The sequence below is a fragment of the Sabethes cyaneus genome, chromosome 2 (genome assembly GCF_943734655.1).
Source record: "Sabethes cyaneus chromosome 2, idSabCyanKW18_F2, whole genome shotgun sequence".
Taxonomy (NCBI): Eukaryota; Metazoa; Arthropoda; class Insecta; order Diptera; family Culicidae; genus Sabethes; species Sabethes cyaneus.
Genome location: NC_071354.1, coordinates 63,448,296 through 63,470,644, shown reverse-complemented (window position 1 = coordinate 63,470,644; position 22,349 = coordinate 63,448,296). Strand labels below are relative to the sequence as shown.

Genomic DNA, 22,349 nt, shown 5'->3' with positions numbered 1-22,349 from the left:
TCTCTTTTTGTCTCCAAATCGGCTGCTCACAGTAACAGTTTGTCACCCGGACGTCGATCCGACGCAAGCAAAATGTTCGTATGTATTGGACGGAGTCCGACCGACATCTTCCATGCACATGTAGTGGTTGTTTTTTTTTTTTGTAGAATTGAATATACGATAGCGTGGTTGCTTTTGGTTACCGTGGTGACTGCCAGTCATTTGACTGTTTTGCAGTCATTCGCTGCTCCAAACGGTAAAGGCAACTTGATCGAAACGAAAATGTCAAAAAGGTATAGACCGCATTCGTTCTACTGCGTTCAATCGGCGTTTGACTGAGCAGACTGCCAGTTGTGTTATGCATAGCGTTCATATTCCACCATTAAACGGACGGCTGCGGTAAAAAAAGGATCGGTCGAAGCCCTGGTGTAGACTAACAATCCCTTCCACTTCGTAGTAGCAGAACCCTTTGTGGGCCTTCGGAATGTTTTGCATTCAAATCAGATCGCCCTACCGATCAATGAACGAATTTTCAATTTAAACGTGAAATTCGTTCTATTGCAAAACGTGGGGCACATCGACGAAGATCACGGGAAAACTCTAGTTCTTCGCCAACCGTTGCTTGCAATACATCGTTTGGGCTTGGTGGCCCCAGACTTAGATTTACAATTTAGAATTCCATCGTCAGCGATGGAAGAAACAGAGATTCGGGAGCGTATGTGGGGGATGGTTGGACGTACATTTAAGAGAGGAACTAAAGAAATCTGTAGGGAGGTACTCGACCGGAATTCGCAGGGACAGCGCAGAAAAGGCTCATTATTTATGCGGTGACGTAGCATAGCCAATGATATTCAGACTAAAGGGTGTCCACGGTAAAATCAACACATTCAAATTGCTCTAACTTTTGAACCGATGGGTAAAATTAATTGAAATTTTGTATGAGGAAAGTGTACACTGTGCAATTCTTTTCATCATGTGTGCAAAGATCTATAAAATAACGTCGAAAGAACAGCTCGGTACATCGAAAATAAGAATCTATTACACCATGCCACCGGTAAAAAGTTAGGAATCCTGAATTCTACGATTTCTCATGCCATAAAACGGTCCGAAGAACGTCTGACTGTCGATGCGAAGAAAAAAAGTCAGGGATCACATCCGTGTGGTTGGGGCTTTCGACGGGAAACCAAACTCCTCCGTTGGAGAAGTTGCAAAAAAAACTGGATTTGAGTAAAAGTTTCGTGCAGAAGGCCTAAACTCGAGCTGGATTACGTATGTTCAAGGTTCAGAAGGCCCCAACAGAATATGGTCGCAAAAAGCCGTGCTCAGAAGTTATACGATCAAAAGCTGACGAAATCACTCTGCTGCATTATGGACGACAAAACGTACGTGAAAGCGGACTCCAACCAGACTCCGGGAAACCAGTATTTTACTGCAAACAATAAGTTTGCTGTTCCAGAGAACCTCCAAAAACAGAAGAGATTTGCAACCTTCTGCAAAAAGGTGTTTTTTGAGTTCTTCAACAATCGCCTAGAACCATATATATTCTTGTAAAATGCAACTAACATAAGCTGAATATGAAAAACTTATTTTTAAAGAATTTCCAAAGAAAATGCTCTATAGCTCTGCCCTCGATAGGGATAGAAATTTTATTACTTTAGCAAAGTTGTTTGTCTTTATATTTTCTATAACTTTGCCTAAGAAACTATGTGTCTATCTACAAACACACAAAAAAAGTGGACGTGTATTGATCCTATAGCGAACGCAAAACACATAAAACGTATGCTTGCCGTACTCTCATTTGGGTGGTTGAAGACAAGCGGCACCTATACAAGTTTGTATTACTCGACCTAAGCTTTAAGGTGAAGCACTGATTTCACAAATGCACTTGCTCCATTTTATGCCACAGGCTTGTGAAACTATGGAAATTTAAATCTTGAATATGCGATAACTTAGCAAGTAATGGCCCAACAGACTTGCGGTGTTCTGCAAAAACGTGTGTTTTGAGTGCTTCGATAATTGCCTAGAACATATTCTTGTAGAATGCAACTAACATAAGCTAAGTATGAAAAACTAATTTTTAAAGAAGTTTCAAAGAACATGCTCTATAGTTCAGCACTCGATTGCGAAAGAAATTTTATTTCTTCAGCAAAGTTGCTTATTTTTACATTATTTACAACTTTGCTGAAGAAACTATGCCTATATTTCCTAACACAAAAAAGTTATTTTTTTTTATTTTTATTATAGTAAGCGATGACTAACTTTTGATACTTTTATATTAAGGGGATTATTCATACGAACAAAAGGGCTGAAGACCATAAATGATAAAATGAAAGCGAAAGACACTAGAATAACTTCCAGTTTTCGCCCTTTTGGACTACTGTGAGGTGTCAAATGACCGTCGACGGTGGAGAAACCTGACTTCATCCATTTTTTGTACCAAACCGGCGGATATGGAGTTCCGCCAGGCCACTTTGAGAAGCCAGAACTTTTTTTTTAATAAATCAATCTAATATTTTCACGATTAGGTGTGTTTGTCGGATCTCTTTTATTACAAAAGTTATTTGATAAAAAAACTTCGAAAGCTTACGCTTTGCAACAATTTTAGAGAAAAACTTATGTTGTCAATTTGACCCCAAAATTCAAACTGCTATATCTCAGCGCAAACTTTATGGATTTGCGACTTGGCGGGACTTTTTACAAGTGGTGGTTTAAGTAAAAATAAATCGAAAAAATCAGATTTTTTTCATATTTGTGACGTTTAAAGGGTGCTGGCAATGACCAAATAAGATCAGGGGCCATAAGAAAAAAATATCACGAAATCCTTACCACCTAAAACAATGCTTCCTTTCACAAAACGCGAGCACGAGATGTTCAAAGTTATGTGTGGCATTTTACAGGATTTGCTCGCTAGATCACCAAAGTTTTTGAACGCTCTTCCAATTTAAAACGGATTTTGATGATTCGCATACCATTCGTTTCATAAAAGATGCAGCAATTGTATGACATTCTTGAAAAGATTATTATTCAATCATTAAACAGTAAAACTAACGAAAACTTTCAAGCTAAAATTTTTCCATATATTTTTCGTGTAATGGTCTTGCTTCTCTGGCACGGACGACCATTTCATACACCAAGTTTGTGGCTGCTACTGCTGCTTCAAGACTAAGAAGCAAAATAAACTTACGGCGGTTGCGTAGTTCCACCGTCTTGCCAAGTAAAGCCTATTGAAATGACATAAAAAGTAAAGTCAAAAGTATCGGCATTCATTCGCTGGTCGACTTCTGAGCTGATCGCTGCAACTTTCCACTTTAATCTAAACTTGGATATCATCGCTTGGCAATTTATTATACAAACTTCGTTTTCGATCGTGTTTTTTGCTTGCTACAAAGCACAGTAAAGCCCAATTGCTACATTCCGATTTGGAATTTTGACCTTCTGTTTTTAGACGAAAGACTTCGCAGATCGCAGCCAGCTGTAAGAGTAAAGGACAATTGCAGGATTGGTGCTATAATCCTATTTTTATCGCAGCTTGGAATACTGCCTAGATGTAAGATTTTTATGTTCGGTATAATTGTGCAAATAGTCCAGATCCGTTCTATGCTGAATATTTTAGTGCAAAATTCACTCGCCAGGTGGCGCCAGTGACATATTCATTTTCTTTCGTCACTATGCTCAATGTACTATGGTTAGATCTCATCCATCTGATTTACTTTGTCGAAGTCGGCGACCTCTTGTTGAAACAATATGTTCATATACAATAAAAAAATCAAAACAAAGGGCCCACTACCGCCACTTGGTGATTAAATACTGTGCTAAACTGTTCATCATAGAATGCATCTAGTCTATCTGACCAACCTTGCCGAAGACCAGAAACTTGCATGTCATCAACATGTTTAACTACGACCAATATTCATAAAATTGTGCATGTATCACCATGGCGGATGAATTTTTAATTTTTATTGAACATCATTTATCATTTCAAAAACGCAATTTAGTGCACCGGAATGAGCTATGATATGTATGATATAAGTTAACGTAAATTTCCTACTTTTCTATGAGAAAAAGCAATTTTTGACCATTAATAATTGTACTTCGATTAAAAAAAAATTATTAAGGACTCTATTCCTGTATTGAATTACCAAACGATTAATTTACGAAATAAACAAAACAATAAGTTTCGATCCCCAAAGTCTTTCATCAGACCTGTGCCTACTAATGCCATTGACCACTCGCCTGACTAGGCCAAGTGTGATTTTCCCTACTTTCTATGCTAAAATTACCAACTCGAGAACGGCGTTTTATGTTAATTGGGGCCATAAAAAATAATTCGCTAAAGGAAGCTGAAGGTCGTACATCAATCAGCGTACAAGTACCTGCTGAAATGAGGATTAGGTTCTGTATATATAGCTCTTTATTGCACTAGTTGATACCTACCTTGAAGGTGTTAGATTGAATGTTGTTTGGAAAAAACAACAACTGATTTGGGTTTTATTGGAAAGGTATACAATGTAATATGATAATTTTGCACGATCGTTTCTTTTCAAAATTCTGAGCTAAGATTTAAGAATAATGTGACTCTATTTTCTCGATGCTTTTTGAACTAACACTTGTGTGGGCTAATTTTCTCACACACGCGTTCTATTTCTAACAAATATGCCGTCATGAACGTCTCTTTCGGACTCTCGCTTTTCTTTATTGATGAACTGCGACGAGTTTTTGCGAGTGTATAGTCGCTCTGTTATCGATGGCATACGACGAAGAAGAAAAGAAAAAGCAATGCAAAATCTGTATCCCAGTGTGCCGTTAGCCATCACATGGTGCTGGCTGCTCATCAGTTGTTTGCGTCGTGAGCGGGCTGTGCAGAAGACGCTGCGAGGCTGTGCGTTCGCGAGTATGTAAGTAACAAAACGTAAGCCCACTCGTGAGAGACATCGTTTGCTTCTAGCTCGATTTGCAACATTAAATCTTGTAGTAAAAGGCTCCTTTCACTCGGAAAGTACAACAAACAAAATTTAACCAGCAAATTCATATAAGTAGTTGTGCTAAGTTCTCATCCATTTAATAAATGATTAAATGATTTAAAAAAATGTCATCAAATTTACCTGAATTGGGGAAGCTGTAGAGATGCCTCGTTTCGACTAGAGGATGCTCGTCCTCGTCATCCTCATCCAGATCGTCAGTCTCATCTTGTCCTTGCAGTAGCAATCGCCGCTGATTGCTCCGCCGATTGACTCGTTCCAGGTACTCTCGATATTTGGTTTCATACTCCTGCTGACTGATATTCATCTGCAAATGTCGAGAAGGAAGAAAGCAATTATTAGCACAGCAAGTAGTCAGGCAGTCTCGTAAATTTTTTCGATCGTAAAATGCGAGGTATAATTGATAGTTGGGAGTGGTTCGTTTTTTTCTGCCTCCTGTTTGTTCATTTATTTGGCGCAGCACAATTTAATTGAGCAAACAAAATCGATCGGAGGAATCCTGCTTTTCAATGATGTCACAATGTAGGTGTTGATATGTCCGTATACTCAAGCTTAACCCGTGTGGATCAATATTTTGCCGATTGAATATGAAACGCAAACACGGGATGCGCATGCGTAGGCATCAATTTCAATTCGTCGGTACAAATTTTTTCGCTCGGCCATATCTTGCAAACAGTTTTAGTGCGTGACTATGATCAAAATAAATTTTGGCATTGATAATGCTAAAAATAGTTTCAGGAATTGTCGCCTTAAGGACTGTTTTGATAAAATCTGAATAGTGATTAGTCAAATTTGAATAAACAAAAAAAAAGGAATAATATATTTCGAATTCAACAAGTGGAGGTTAATCGCACGCATGTTCAAAAGATGTGTAGGCGATATTAGATTTATCCCCGAAATGCTGCCGTCCTCGTTCGAAAAAAAAATCTTTTATTCGCATCCAATTGTGTATTTTTAACCAGTGCGGATGAATATTGAGCGTACTACCGTAATGATTAAAGCATTTAAATTTATTTCGCCTCTTACTTATGCAGTAGAATCCGTTCTCTATCCATATTTCTTCCTTGTAGAATGTGTGTCAAATTGTTTTATGCATGATGACACCATGCAAATGTTGGTTGGTATTTTGTATTCCAAAATAGGAAAGCACTTGGCAACCGACTGCGCGATTGCAGCAAGGAATTGAGTGATCCTCCCCGGCCGGCCGATTCCCTCGAGCAGCGAGCTAGCGGCAAATCACACATCGCGATGCTACAGGTTCGAGGAGAATTTGTTGAAATTAATGTCGAATAGCAAATTTTATTTTTGACATTTAACTTATACAATGTGTATTTACTTTCAGTAAATGTAAAATATTCCAGCATAAATAGGTTTGATTGGGCGGTGAAAATATAAGTTCACCATACTAAAGTGAAACACAGTCGTACAGCATCCCACTGGATTGGGTTTGTTATTCGCAAATCTAGTGGATTCGACGCCCAAGATCATCGACATCTAATGAAACGCTGACAAATTGCCAAATATTTTGGCTTCTTTAAAGCGCTGATTACGCCTCAGAATGTCAGCACAGGCACGTGAGATAAATATGAAAGGCAAACGAAACGGAACGTCTTATAACAAGTTATTTACATTTATTTAAATAATAATGATCTCCCATGACCGTTTCGGAGTCAGCATCTGGATGGGGCGCATGAATTTCGAACTTCAACGCGATTCGCGATTGCCCAAAATGCTAATGCTATCACCTCTGTATACTATTAAACAAATATTGCCGTCTTGTTTAGCACATGTCGGTAGTTGCCGGCTAGGTGTTATCGGTGCTTGTTTACGCGTATTTCAAAACTTTACGTGTTAGACTATTGAATTATAAAAATGCTAATATACCGTTTATGATCGATATTTACCAGATCAGTGCGAGCTCACGTGTGGTCCTGCGACCCGTCTATTAGCAAGCAGTTTACTGCAGACGAGTCTCACAACAACGGTTCACGTTGATGTGTCGATCCATCTGTTTACTTTAACGCGTTCCGACGAGCCCAATCGCTGCCTGTCAAGAACCTTTGGAAACAGACAAAAGGCGAAAAGCTAATTGCTTCTTCGGTAATCTGTGTCGCCTCGAAGCGCCATCGCCCAGCGCCTTATCAACTTGGCTTTGATAAGGGTAAGACCGGAAAGGTTGAGCTGCAAGATGCAGTCCTATTTTTGTGCACATCTTCGTCTTATCCTTACGACGGGTAAATGATCGAAAAGAAAAGGCTATACAGACATGCATAAGTAAATATTTTAACAGCACGATTCCCGGGTTTCCCACTCTATCGCCTTGCTCCGTGGGTTGTTTGACATTTTGTGGCACTGAGCGAATCTGCTACTTACATTTGACTGCTACTTCAAAGGCGTCTTGTAACAGCATTCAAGCAATGTTAAATTTTGTTTAAAGTATTCCAGAGTACCTGTATATTTAGCTCTAACAAATAGAGTAAACATATAGACTTTTACGAACTCGAAATGGAACAACATTGCACGGAAGGGACAAAACTCTCCGCCCACGCCCGCACACAATGCGGCGACACCCGACAACCCGACTGCTGGTGTGCCGACGAAAAAGAACGCTCGATGGCTTCTTTTCGCAAACTGTCTGTTGACACGTCGGGAAGTTTGATTTTCGTTCTGAATGGTCGGCCGTCTTCTCTGGCCTCCGCGCCGTCTTTGGGTGGTTTGTAGCTTGCTTACAGGCCGGCATCCAATCGACCGTCCGACCGAGACCGTGTGCGTATGAGACTTGCGACGACTACGACGACGAACAGGTTTGTCTCAAGAAGAATTCCGCCGGAGGCCGGGTTGTTGACTATGCTCCAAGCCGAGTGCGTTGGATTATGAAAGCAATTGTTTTAGTGGGTATATAAATTTTGTATGCTGAAAAGATGCGTTTGAGTGTTCGTCTCTCGGTCATGTTGTCCCTGACACTTTACATATTCAGGGAGGCATATCAGTTCTTGATAGTTTTTCACTACTTTATCGTAGTCGCTGTGGAATCTTTTCAACTGACGGGAACTACGTCAGGTGCCTAGCTTGTAATTTTACTCAGAATGTAGATATATATAGTACTTCACATAATTGCAGTTCATGCTGTAACGTTAATTATTTATAACGGAAAGATTCATGGTGCAGATTCCTCATTTGTCAAGTTTAGTGACTCGTTGTCTCCCGCTAGTGTAAATTTTAATTGCGATTGGTTTGTGATTTGAGTGTAGTTTTACGTTATTTTACTATAATGTGGCTATTTTCTACAGCCGCACTTCATTTTCATACATATACCTAATGCAGTTCACGATGAAATCAATGTACAAAGAAATATTAGAATTAGTTCACCATACAGTCGTATGGGCGACTGTGATAGTGTGCTCGTTGCATCTGTCAAAAACACGCGTTTTCAATAAATCGTCGGTTGTTCAGTTGCTATAGCCTTACGGAGTGTTTTGCCATATTTCTCTTCAATTAAGTTGGTTTTTGAAAATTCTTGTGCTTGGTAAATGGCTGGATAATGCGGAATATATATATACCCCGTAGTGGTTGTTAGCCTCTTATCCAGCAACTCCGATCCCGACCTCCTCGTGGTACCAGGCGGAATACGAGCAACCTTAGCGGAGACCGGGTAACCAAGATGCAGCCCCAACGTGAGACTCGGTAGTGTGGCCCCAGTACGGTTACACACCTAAATTAAATCACACTTACAAGATTCAAGCAAATTTGGAGCGGGATATTCGGCATCGACCTAGGCGACGGAACAAGGACGACGAATGGAGACTCGGTACTTGGTACTGCAGATCGCTAAATTTCGCAGGTTGCGAGCGGGTGCTGATTGAACAGCTTGAACCCCGCAAACTTGGCATCGTAGCTCTGCAGGAAATCTGTCGCAAAGGAGAGAAGGTATGGAAGATCCGTTGCGTAAAGGTCCAGTTTTACCAGAGCGGTGGCATTACCAACGAACTGGGAACGGGTTTTGTAGTGTTGGGCGGAATGCAGCATCGCGTGATAGATTGGAAGGTGATCAACGAGAGAATGTGTGTATTGAGGATAAAGAACCGTTTCTTCAATTATAGCATCATTAACGTGCACTGCCCGCACGAAGGTAGACCTTACGATGAGAAAGAAGCGTTCTATGCGAGGCTGGAGGCATCGTACGACAGCTGCTCGGCGCGGGACATCAAGATCGTCATCGGGGATACGAACGCCCAGGTCGGTAGGGAAGAAATGTATAGACCGGTGGTAGAACCCCGTAGCCTGCACACCGACACGAACGATAACGGCCAACGATTTATAAACTTCACAGCTTCCCGAGGCTTGGTGATCCGAAGCACCTTTTTCCCGCGCAAGGATATCCACAAAGCCACCTGGAGATCAACTGACCAACGTACAATGAACCAAATTGACCACGAGGGCCGGTTTCTCATACAGGGCCGGTTTTCTCTAACATCACGAACGTACGCTCCCGACAGGGTGCGGATATTGATTCTGACCATTACCTAGTAGCAGTACATGTGCGCTCAAAGCTGTCCACCGTATACCGGACACGTCAAAGCCGCCCTCCTCGGCTGAACATCAGGCAGCTAGATAACCCGTAAGCTGCCGAGAACTACACGCGAATAGTGAATGAGATACCGCCTTCTTCCGAGGAGTTAGGTGCTTCAAACCTCGAAGACGGTTGGGGCAGAATACGCTCGGCACTAGGTATTGAGCCTCGGAGTACACAAAATGATTGGTTTGATGGGGAATGCCAACAAGCGGTGGAGGAGAAAAAAATGCTTGGAAAAATTATCTAAGTATTGTCACTAGAGAGAACCTGGCCAAATACCGACGAGCTAGGAACCAGTTGACCACGATCCTGAGAAGGAAAAAGCGCCAAAAGGAGGACAGAGATCGTGAAGAATTAGAACAACTGTTCCGAGCTAATGACACGCGCAAGTTTTATGAGAAGGTGAACCAACCTCGGAAGGGCTACACACCGAAACCTGACATGTGTCGGGACGAGGGAGGGAATCTAATCACAAACGAGCGCGAGGTGGTCAACAGGTGGAAGCAGTTCTTCGATGAACACCTCAATGGCGAAGTCGCAGAAGGAGGCGGAATGGAAATTAACCTAGGAGCGCACATGGTAGATGGTAATGTCCTAGCACCTGATCTCCAAGAAGTCAAACGAGAAATCGGGCTGCTGAAGACCAATAAAGCCGCTGGGAAGGACCGCCTACCGGCAGAGCCTTATAAACATGGCGAAGAAACGCTAGCAAAGGTTCTACACTGAGTTATTTCGAGGATTTAGGAGGAGGAAAAGCTACCGGAGGAATGGATGGAAGGAGTGGTTTGTCCCATCTACAAAAAGGGTGATCGGCTAGACTGCTGCAACTATTGCGGTATTACGCTGGTAAACACCGCCTACAAGGTGCTCTCCCAGATGCTGTTACGCCGGTTGTCACCGATAGCACAAGGTTTCGTAGGGAACTATCAGGCGGGTTTCATGGGGGCTCGCGCAACTACGGACCAAATTTTTACTATCCGACAGATCTTGCAGAAATGTCTGGAGTACAACGGGCCCACCCATCACATCTTTATTGATTTCAAAGCACCATACGATACAGTCGATCGAGACAAACTATGGCAGATAATGCACGAACACGATTTTCCGGATAAACTGGCGCGACTGATCAGAGCTACACTCTCGAGTCCCTTCGAGACGCGGCGAGGGTTGAGACAAGGTGAGGGTTTATCCTGCATGCTGTTCAACATCGCTCTTGAGGGGGTGATCCGACGAGCGGGCATCGAAACGAGAGGCACGATTTTTACCAAGGGTAGCCAACTTCTATAGGCTTTGCAGATGACTTCGATATCATAGCCAGGAACTTTGCTACCGTAACCGTTGACGGCGACGAACTAGAAGTGGTAGAGGAGTTCGTGTATTTGGGATCGCTGGTGACCGCGGATAACAATACTAGTAAGGAGATCCAGCGGCGCATCCAAGTGAGAAATCGGGCCTACTTTGCCCTTCGTAAAACGCTACGATCAGGAAGCATACACCGCCGCACGAAGCTAACAATGTACAAACCCCTTATTAGACCGGTAGTTCTTTATAGACTTGAAGCCGTGGCGCTGCTCACGGAGGACATACGCGCCCTTGCCGTGTTCGAGCGGAAAGTGCTGCGGACGATATTTGGCGGAGTACAAACTGAAAGCGGCGGAGTGGCGGAGGCGTATGAATCACGAGCTACAGGCAGGCACTGCCTGGGGAGACTCCCATCGTACATCTAGCGAAAGTTAGCAGGCTACAGTGGGCCGGACACGTCGTAAGGATGCCGGACGACAGTGCGACGAAAATAGTCCTCTTCAACAACCCCACCGGCACCAGGAACAGGGGGCCCAACGTGCACGATGGCTCGACCAGGTCGAAAGCGATTTGCGATTTCTGAGACGACTAGGAAATTGGCGACGAGTGGCCCAAGACCGAGTTGAATGGAGACGAGTGCTTGAAACAGCACGAGCCACCCCGGCTCTATGCTGCTGCTGAAGAAGAGGGGGAATGCCCCATATAAAACACCCGCTTGTTCGAAAAATACTCCAGCTGTAATTTGATATTTGAGAATGTCGATCATAGATGGTGCTGGTGTTATGGCAAAAAAATGTGTGACGATAATTTTTGTTGATTTGTCTGTGCTATAAGCATTCAATACCTGGCCAGCATTGCACTTTGTAGATTTTGATTTTACACCCATACCTTTCCGTAAGACGTAGTTCTTTGGTGAAAAATGGATAATTTAAAAAAAATCATTTCAAGTAAATTCAATCAATATTGAAGGCTTGAATGAACGCGAATTATTCATAAATTGTTATTTTACAATGTTCTTCTGAATACATCCAAAGGCGTTCTGAGTTCAATTTATTAAATTAAAATTTTCCCCCTCGGCATGAAAAGGTTGTTATTTAGGCCAGGGGGTCCATGAAAATATGGCACGACTTAGCATTCATCGTCGCGAAGCGCTATCTAATCCAAATCGTGTGATCTACCATTTGAACTGCCAAAGATAATATTTGAAAAATTGATATTTTGTGGTTGATGCTTTCGTGGTATACCACAGTAATACAATATTGTCGTCCGATTCCGATGCCGAAGTCAATCGAAACGTGCCCTTCGACAAGGCCTACAGATTACCACTGTTTCCGGCCCTTAAAGAGAGATCTACTCTACCGAATAAACAACTTCCCCTAGTTCATCGTTTAACAAGACTACTCGGTTTAGTTTTTATTGACTTGTGTTTCAAAGTCAACAGTTTTTTTAGGAACGTGCTTAACTCCCTAAAATACCACTTCTTGTTAAATAGTAGGGCCCATATCGCCAGTCCGTTGACCCTGGATAATTTATTTGCTTTTCATTTTGAATCGAAAGGATCGGAGGTCGATTCCAAATCGGATGGAAAACTATCAGGCGGTATCGGCGGATCTATCGAGCCAGAAAACCGGCACCCGTTTATTTGACTAATCTCTAATAAAACGTTAAAATCACACTTTGCGTTTGAGCGTAAGCCACAGATGTTTCACATTTCCCCTAATCATGCCCCTGCCCTGCCCGGTGCATGTGCTGCGCAGATACGGAATGTTTTGACGGCAAACTTCGGTTTGTTTGCCTTGCCGCTCCCTTACTGCTGCGGTACGGTCGGTGGTCGGAAAGTGTAATCCTCCTGCCTTCATTGGCCAGCTTGGATGGTAACTCGAAACCAAGATGTAATCGATCGTACCGATGGATGTTCAAGAGTAAACAGTCAATCTGGCACGCGCTGCGTTCCGCTGAAAAGTATTTTGTAATTCAAACGTGTCACTCCGGACTGCGCGCGCAGTCCAATATGGCTTAATGTTTTATTTACTGCAACAAAAATTACAGGAGGCTTATAAAATCAGTTTTATTACAAGCTGGATTTTTATAACAAGCCATATTTTACCTTCGATAAACTTGAACTCAACTTTGTGACCTCCACAATGTTGTGCGAGAAGAAGTACGCAACAGAAGATAGCAACTCAATGAACGCCTGATTTCGATTGTGCCTTCTTCAATGGCTGCAAGAGCCATAGCCACAGGACGGGTAGATATGCTGACAGACCATGACAACTTCTGCCTGATTATGTATTTGCTCATTACGATTCGGAATATTTTGTTAGCACTCGTTGCGTAAGTCACCCTTCATTCGATTGACGATTGCGCGCAGGGAAGAGAAAAGGTGACTGCTACCAATCATTCAATATTTTCGTTATTTTCATATACGGTGGAAACGTCATTACAATCACAGGTTACATGGTACGAAGCTTCCAAGCCGTTTTTTCCATAAATGGAAACGCCTCTTCCACTTCGTATACCTTAGAAGAAGTAAGCAAACGTTTGAAAACATAAAACATGAAGATAGTCATAAAAAGTCTAAATTACACCACTAGGTAAGTGAATTAAAGCCTGTATACCTTTGCAGAACGAGAAGCTGTCCGATTGCTCTCTGAGATCGACGATGCTTTGCCATGACGGACAGTAACAGAAAATATTCAAGGTTAGAATTTTATTGACTTAATGTGGTACGAGTTCAGTAAATGAGATGCATAAATCTTGTGCAGGACTTTGTAACTCACGAAAAAAGAAGCTGTCCAGTGCAGTGGTAAGATAAAGGTACGCTTTCACTCCTTGCGGGTAGTGTCATAAAATTGCAAACATCCATCGACCGGGAACAATCTTCCCCGAAGTGTCAATGTTTTATGCCATGGGCATGTTTATGCTCATCCCCTTTTTGCATTTTCATCTTATTGCTTATGGTTTTTACTGTTGGATAATTAATAGGTACCGGTACTTAGTGGTCAATATTTTATAACTGACACTTGAATGTCAGACCAGATCGAAAGCGCTCGAAGAGATCTGTTTCGCAAATGAAGCAATAAATGCTGCCTCATGAAAAGTAAGTTATTAGCAAAGATTTTTTTCGATTTCGTTTCTCAGCAGGTATTAGAAATCGAAATGCAAACCGATGTGAGTCACTGTGAACAAGTTTTGGAATTATAAGACACAGAACACAGAAAATTGTGTTAGTTTAAAGTAATAATTTGGTTAAAGTACTGATTTAAAAGCAATAAAAAAAAACAGTGCTTAAATCCCTGCACATGTTTCTATAGTGAACCTTGGGCTCGAAGCAATTCCTGTGTTATGCATTCAAAACGTAATATAAACACTACTGACATTAAGTAAAGGCAAACCAGTCGTTGCATGTTACAATTTCGATCTGCTCCGGAATTGTACTGCAGGCTAATAGTTGGCTGTTAAAATAGGTTAAATTTCGAAAGCGGAATGTAGGGCCAGAACGTGGTATAATTTCTGTTTGGGAAATTGAGAAATCATGCAGAACGTTACTCTAAAGAAAGCTTGAAACAAAACTTTATATAGTTCGTAAGAAATGCTCCAAAAATAAAAAAAATCTAAATAACTCTTTCCAAGCGTTTTCATGTTGGCAAATCTTGCTTGCGGAAAGAAGCCGCCCGAAAGTGTTCTTTCATGTTTGCTTCCTTATTACTGAGCAGCAATTTTCAAGGCACGAAAATTGATTCACAGTAGCCATTCCTTGTGTGGGTGTGTCGTCTGTGTTTGGGAAGTTGATACATCTGAAGATGAAATTTTCTTTTAAAAGAATTTCAAGTAAATTTTTAGAAATCTTCAAGAAAATTTAAGTAACTCTTTATTAAGCGTACATTTGCCAGGCTTTCCAGTTTGTCTCGAGGTACGACTCTGGTCTAACAAATCAGTCGTCATATGTTCTAACCTCAATTAGAAGAGTCTGTTAGAGTCAATAGGATCATTGTACTAGTCCCGCGCTTGTTCAGTTGGCTGCGAGGTCTGTCGAACAAAAAAGCAGAAAGCCAAATCCAGTCGAAGTATACTACCAAGACTTTGGTTTTGTTCAGACAATGATCTTAAAAATGTTAACTGGACGTTTTTAAGCTATCGAATCCGGTTCTATACGATCCGAACTTGCTCGGTCCTGTCTACTTCTTTATTTCCAAGCTGCAACCGCAACCGCCAAGGCACCGTGGCCATGTTGTAGCTAGAAGCTATAGCTTATTTGTACGGTAAAAGGAGATGGTGAATCACTTTGAGTTGCTGACAGTAAGTATGTTACTCGAGCACCAAACATCAAATTTAATTATCTTAAAGGTTTTCACATCGTCTGCATGAAAAAACCGACAGCCAGGTGGCAGGAGAGCCCACAGTTCATTAACAAAAAGAGAAAAGAGCAGTGATCCAAGGTTGCTCCCCCTGTGGTACGCCAGAGTTTTTGCAGAACAAACCAGAAATTCGAACCTGATTTTCACACTCAACCTACGGTTTGTTAGGTAGGAGCATAGCCATTTGCAGAACAACGGTGTGGAAACTCTCAACTTCTTAGGTCTTGCAAGGAGGATACCGTGACCCACCCGATCAAACACTGCTTTTAGCTCCCTGTGCACTGCATCAATCTGCACTCCTTCATTCATGTTGTGCAGGCAGAATGAGACAAAAATTAATGTGATTCGTAGAGACAGGACGTTTAAAAAACCAAGCAGGTCTGAAGAAAGCAGCTTATCTTTATCACCCGTCCTCAGCGTTGCCAGATTTTGATGTGGAAAAATCCGTAGTTTTATCACTGAAGAAAGGATTAGCGAAATTTAATCAAATTTAACCGACATTGGTGCTTGTGTATTACCTATTTCCTAATAACTAGAGTTACTTTTAACACGAATAAACTCAGCTTTTTTCTGCCCAAATTGTGTCATCACACTTTATCACATTTGTTTTATAGGTGCAGTCCTTGATTGTATTTGAAAAAAAAGTACTTTTTTTAATTAAACGATTTCATGTACATTTGAGATTTGACTAATTTAAAGTCGCTTTTTTCACTTCCAACTTTCATTATTGATCTTTCATTTTTCGCTTTTGGTCTATGTTTTTCCGTGTTTCATCTTTTATTTTCCTTTGTGTGGTTTTTCGGTTTAGTTGCTGTTTTTTAAAATCTGCCTTTCTGGCATCTTTACATTGTTTTTTTTTGTCTATTTCCAGTGATTTGTTGTTATTTCTTATTGTCTTTAATAGCGTTCTTGATTGTTCTTCATTGCGCCTTTTTGTCCTCACTTGCAGATTACAGTCTATTTTGGCATTTCTTGTCGCTGTTTGCTGTCGTTTAATCGTCACTTCATCGCTTTTCTGCATTTATTTTTAGTTTCTGCGTCGTTTTAGACATTCTTCGTGTTTTCAGTGAATTTTTGTCGTCTTTTGTCTTTTATTTTCATCAGCTTTTCACCTACTTGTCATCATTTTCTCGTCATCTTTTCGTTGTCTTTTCGCCAACTCTTCACCATCTTTTTGCCGTCTTTTTGCTGTTTTTTCGTCGTTCTTATGTTCTCATTTCGTTATTTTTGGTATTTTCGTATCTCGTAAGGGTCGTTTTGCCATCTTTACGTCACATTCTGTTCATCTATTCATCATTTTTTGACTCTATTTCTACATTTTTCGTTGCTTTAACGGTTTTTAAGCGTTGTCGTTTTTTTGTTGCTCAAGAGTGTCCCACATCAGATTGCATCACAGAAAAAACGCTGTAGAAAATTTCCCATTAGGTATTTTGTCTTGAAAATTTGAGTAGAAGTAGTTTAGAGTGTATTGTTTACACTGTATATTTATCGCTGTCAGTTAGTCGAAAATTGGAAAAATTGGCGTCACCCATATTGCCCAAGCACCTGGGAAATCTTTAACTATGTCGGGACATCGAAAAAAAACTCGGAATCGTGCACTCAACTGTGAGTCGGTAGTTTCCTGCACAAGTTTGATGTTCTGGAGGAAGTAAGGATGCAGAAATTTTCAAAGTTTGCCAAGCAATACATGATTTGGCAAGCGATCTGCTCATGTGGCAAACTAACTGCGTCGTGCGTGACTACCGGGACTGTAAACAAGCAGATCTACCTCAAGGAATATCTATAGAAGCGTCTGCTTCCTCTGTTGAAGCAACACGAGGGCCCTACGACCTTCTGTGCTTCGTGTGGCACAAAGGATATCCTGGAGTGGTACGAAGCCAACGGGGTTACTTCCGTACCCAACGCACTGGAACTAAGGTCGATCGAAAAATATTGAATTATTTTGAAGCAGGCGCTACAGAAGCATCCCAAAGAGGTCAAATCGGAGGAATTCGTGAAGAAAAAGTGGGTTTCCGTGCAGAAGAAGATGCATCCAGATGTTGTACAGAACCTTATGAGTGGAGTTAAGCGTAAGGTGCGAGCATATGGTTATGGTATTGAAGTTAAATGAAATAAATATGCCCAAAGATTACTAATGGGTTATATTTTATTGTCTGAAAGTTTGAAAAAGATCGGTCACCTAGGTAATTTTCTACAGCATTTTTTCCGTGATGCAGTTTGATGTGGGACACCCTTTATTGTGCCACCTTCATTTTACCAATGCCATTTTGTCCATTTTTTTCGTTTTTTTGTCATCTTTTCATCGTTTTTTGTTGTTTTTTCATCAACCTTTTTGGGCATTTCATCTCTCTGTCTCGTTTTATTTTGAAGACATCCAAAACTGCCACAAAAGACGACTTGCCTTCAATGACAATGCCATTGTGGCATATAAAAAAAGACATCTTTCTTTACCGTCGTTTAGCGTTCTTCTGCTGTCTATATCGTCGTCTTTTTGCATATTTTGTCGTCTACTTGACGCGTTGTATATAGTTTATTTTTGTCGCTTTTTGTCGTACTTTCTGTTTTTGTTGGTTTTTTGACGGCCATTCGCCATTTTTGTCGCTATTTTTGGCTTCTTTTCGTCGTCAAGTTGTCGGCTTTCTTTCGCTTATTCGTTATCTTTTGTCGTTTTGTATGTTTTGTGGTGTTTTAAAGTCTTTATATCGCCTTTTTTGTCGCCGTTTTGGCGTCTTAACGTCGTCTTCATCAAATTTTCTTGTTATTTCCGTCGTTTGTTCGTCCTTTGTGTTTTGAGCTCTGTTTTTGATATATTTCGTTGAATTTTTTGGCTGCTTTTTAGCGTTTTTGTCGTTATTTTTGCTGTATTTTGGCATTTTTCACGTCTTTTCTTCTCTTTGTATTGTTATCTTTTCATTGTCCTTTGTCATCGTTTCGCCGTGTGTTGTTGTTGTCTTATGCAATTTGATCATCGTCCTGATTACTGTCAAGACAATAAAAATCAGTCTTACAGTCTTTTCGTCGTCTTTCTGTCGTCGTCTTTCTGCCGTAAAGTCGCCATCTTTTCGTCGTCTTTTTAAAACTTTTCAATTGTTTTCTGTCATGTTATTTTTTGTCCCTGTTTTACCGTCTTTCATCGTCTCTTCATCGCCTTTTCTACATCTATTTATAGTTATTTTCTGTTTCTATTTCTATTTTCTACTTACAATTTATAGTTTCGGTCGCCATTTCATAGTCTTTTTGCTATCATTTCAACGTGTTTTCGTCGTCTGTTAGTCGTTTTTTTAGTTTGCTTTTAGCATTTTTTGTCCGATTTTGCAGTTTTCATCGTCTTCTTTGCTTCGGCGCCTTTTAGGCACTTTGAAAAGGTTCTTTTTGTCGTGTTTTTTGTTTTCTTTGTCGTGTTTTTGTTTTCTTTGTCGTATTTAGTCAGGTTTTTTCGTCGCTATTTTGGCTTCTTTATGTCATCATATTGTTCTTTTACATCTTTTCATCGTCTTGTTGCTATTTTTTGTGGTACTTTGTTCGTGTTCGTAGTCTTTTTGCTATCTCTCTGTCGAATTTTCGTTCGTCCTTTATGCCGTTTTTTGATTATACTTTTTTGTTGCTGTATTGGCTTTTTTCGCTGTCATTTAGTCGTCTTTTCTTCGTTTTTGTCATCTTTTCATCGCCTTTTGTTGTCGTTTCGCCGTTTTTTTTTGTTGTCCTTTCCTCACTTTTTTGTCAATTTTTTGTTGTCCTGTTGGTTGTCACGACAACAAAAATGTTACTTTTCCACTATCTTTTCATCGTTCTTTCATTGTCGTTTTTAGCATATTACGTCGCACTGTTAACGTTGTTTATACATCTTTTTGTCACATTTTTGTGCCTTTTGTCGCCGTTTTGGTGTCTTTACATCGCATTTTCACGTTGTTCCCATAGTATTTTTATCGTTTTTCGTTATCTTTTTGAAAACTTTTCATTGTATTTTAGCCATCACTTTTTCCTTTTATTCGTATTTCCGTTGCCTTTATTTCCTGCCGTATTTCCTGCCTTTTGCGTCTCTTTGCTAATTGTATGTACTGTCCGTTCTGTGAATAGGGAGCAAACTGAATCTTTCCATAGGGTAGGGAACTGCCATTGCTGGATTGAAGCATTGAATAATGGTCTAGCGAGAAAGGTCGAACACTTTTTCAGGATGCAAGATGGAATACCGTCAGACTCGGCTACTAATAAACATTTAAGTTTCCGATGGCAGTTTCGGAAATTTCCTGTTTCCCTAAAAACGTTGAGGTGGATGACTACGTTAGGAGTATTTCTAACAGTAGAGCCAATTTGTTTCAAGGAATCAAGAGGTTGAATGGAAACCTCAGAGAACGGTCGGTTACTAGAACTTTTACCCATAATTGCTCAAGTGTTTTATAAGATGGATGTTGGTTGATGGAGCAATTCAGCTTATTGGGGATCAACACACCACCGCCGCAGGATTTTCTGCGGTTCTGCTGGTTGCGATCACTTTTAAAGACGGAAAATGCGCTTTCGAATAGCTGTTGCGAGGGCATCTTATCGTCTGCCGCGCACGTTCTGGTAGTAAATCAGTTGCGCATTGGAGGCGTTCTGCTTCGGGTTAGGCAGAGAGCCTGAAACTGGGACTGCGTCATCGGAAGAATTGTTGTTTGCTCTGGGTGGAATTTTGGAAGCCCCGCTCCGTACACCCACACGCAAGACCGAGACGACTGTCGTTCGCTGATAGGAATGACTCGACTGCGGTTGGGAGCTACCTGAATACTGAAATCATGGCATCCCGGTAGATCCACAGATGTCGGTAGAGACGCGGTGAGCTACTTAATGCGATATGCCACGTCAAACGGGTCTGGATTGATTGAGGGATCGACGTGTCAGGTGACCCTTAAGTCATTGTAAACAAAGTATGTATCAGCGGTAGCGTGGAAATAATCACACTGATACTTGCCAGGGTTTACGTTTTAGAGGCTTCGTTCCGTACAACTGCACACAGGGCCGAGACGACTGATTTGCGCTGGTAGGAAGAGCTCGTCTGTGGCAGAGGGAACAGAAGTCTTTATGATGCTAGAAACGTTTTGAGTGATATCGATTCTACACGATATCATGTCGCGTCGCGAATCGATTCTACACAATTGCGGGAAAAATCCAGGACGACCTGCACGTGTGTTGGTCGTATTGTGCAATTAACCTAAATCCACATTTGGAGGAAGTCTAACCATCGACTGAAAAGAAACGCTCCCATAACTTCCTGAGCCATAAGCCGTGAAGTTTATCAAATTTGACCAAACAGTGGTACATCGACAATGGCGTCACCGTGGCCCAATGCCAATTAGGGAATACTGGCCGATTGTGAAGCAGAAACTGAAGAAGTAAGCTGGTACTGTAAGCGACAAGAAGAAGTTAAACCGGAAATGTAAATTTGCTGTCATACAAGACGGCCAACAGCTGCTGTAAAGGACGACCGACTGTGTTCGCGGAAAAGTTCGTGCAATGGACTACATGGTAATGTGAATGTGTCATGCTGAAAAGTAAATTAGACAGGTAAAAGTCATTTGGCATTTGATTAGAACACCAAGATATGAAAATTGGTGTACCGTATCCTTTCGTTTTCTTTTGAAATTCCTGCCAATGTGTGCTGAATATACGTACAATTGTGATTCCATGCATACAAAGAAAGTACCTCAAAATGGTAAAAATCCAAAATAATTTCGCATCTGTTTTACGTTATCTATATCTTCCCATGCATTTGAGCACCCATTGGCTTACTATTCATTAGAAGCTAATCGTCAGACCTTAAAGTAAACATATTCAGAAAGGATCCGAAATTTTTTTCCCTCTCACAGCCACTCGTACGAGGGTCTGTGGGTCTAAAACAACACCCATAATTCAAAGGCAGCAGTGGGTACATGGCATTCGGCGCTTGCACAGAAGCGGATTAGTCATGTACTTGAGAACGGATTACAAGAGATTGCTCGTGGAAAAGAAAAGATGCAAGCAAGGCGATAATAAATCTCATGCCGGATATCTTGCCATTCTTCACTTGATCCCTGTGCACACCACCAGCAGCGGCAGCTACTTTGCTATGGTAGGATAAATATCGTTCCGACTTCGGCTTGTTCGGTTCATATTGCAAACTACGCATGTGCAGAAAAATTTTCGGTTTTAACGTCGGAGTCCTGCTGGGTTCGTCTTGGTAGGTTTTAAAACAACGAAACCTTTACGATTTCGCTTGGCGCGAGACCACCTCCGAAGTATATTTTGAAGCATTTCCGTAATCTTTCTATACTTGTTTTGGATGACGAAATGCTCAATCTGCCATCGTTTTTATCGGGTTATCAAAAGTGATGCAATACCCGCACGTGCCACAAAACGTCAACTAGGTAAGATCACGCGATTAGATATAGCGTATGCTGCCCTCGGCTCGGGTATCAGTTGTTTTTCGATTAGGCTTATTTGTCAATCTAATGCAACAATTGACAGTTTGGCAATCGTTCGCACGAAATGGATTAGTTCCCGAGATGACCCATTTCGTTGAACATCACTGTGTGATTTATTTTGGGATTTACGCCAGGTTCGTCAGCTTTATTTTCTTATCTTTGTCCATTCGCAAAAGGCGTGCCGTAAGATCAAAAAGAATCGGTGATTGATTATTCACTCGGTGAAAACAACCAACAATTTTCTGCAATTTGTCGCGGTTGTCCCCGCATTCGCTGAAGAAATGAAGTTTTTATTTTTACCCACGCCGCACGCTCATTGGGAATTCCTTCCTAAATCGATTCGGGCTTTGCCACGACCACGATGATGATCATGCTGAGGTGGTCTGTTTTGCGACGCGGCGTCCGTCACCTGGCATGTAACTTTAATCAACAGCATTTTTGTTTTGTAATTTTAGCGTTCGATGCTGTTGCAAGATTGGTGACCAGATTATCTTATCGGTTATTTTGTGTTCCGTATAGGTATACCTACGCATAGCAATACAGCAAGTTTTAGCTATTTTACGGATTATTGTTTTAGACGGTTCACATAAGCTTTACGCAGCGATGATTGGCCGTTGCATTCCATGCGTGTTCGCATGAAAGATTTTATGGCCCATGCATTTTTTCGCTTTCTGATGTATCCGGATCAGAATAGTTCCAACACTAGTCGACGAACGTACTA

The 22,349-nt window shown here is 41.2% G+C and overlaps 1 protein-coding gene across 1 annotated transcript in view; it reads right to left on the bottom strand.

Moving 5' to 3' along the window:
* The window catches only part of LOC128737459 (uncharacterized), a 77,249-nt gene that overhangs the window by 3,129 nt on the left and 51,771 nt on the right, over positions 1–22,349 (bottom strand). Inside the window, exon 2 of the mRNA XM_053832097.1 lies at positions 5,082–5,265. Coding sequence (XP_053688072.1) covers positions 5,082–5,265 — 184 coding nt within the window. The remainder of the gene's footprint in view (positions 1–5,081; positions 5,266–22,349) is intronic.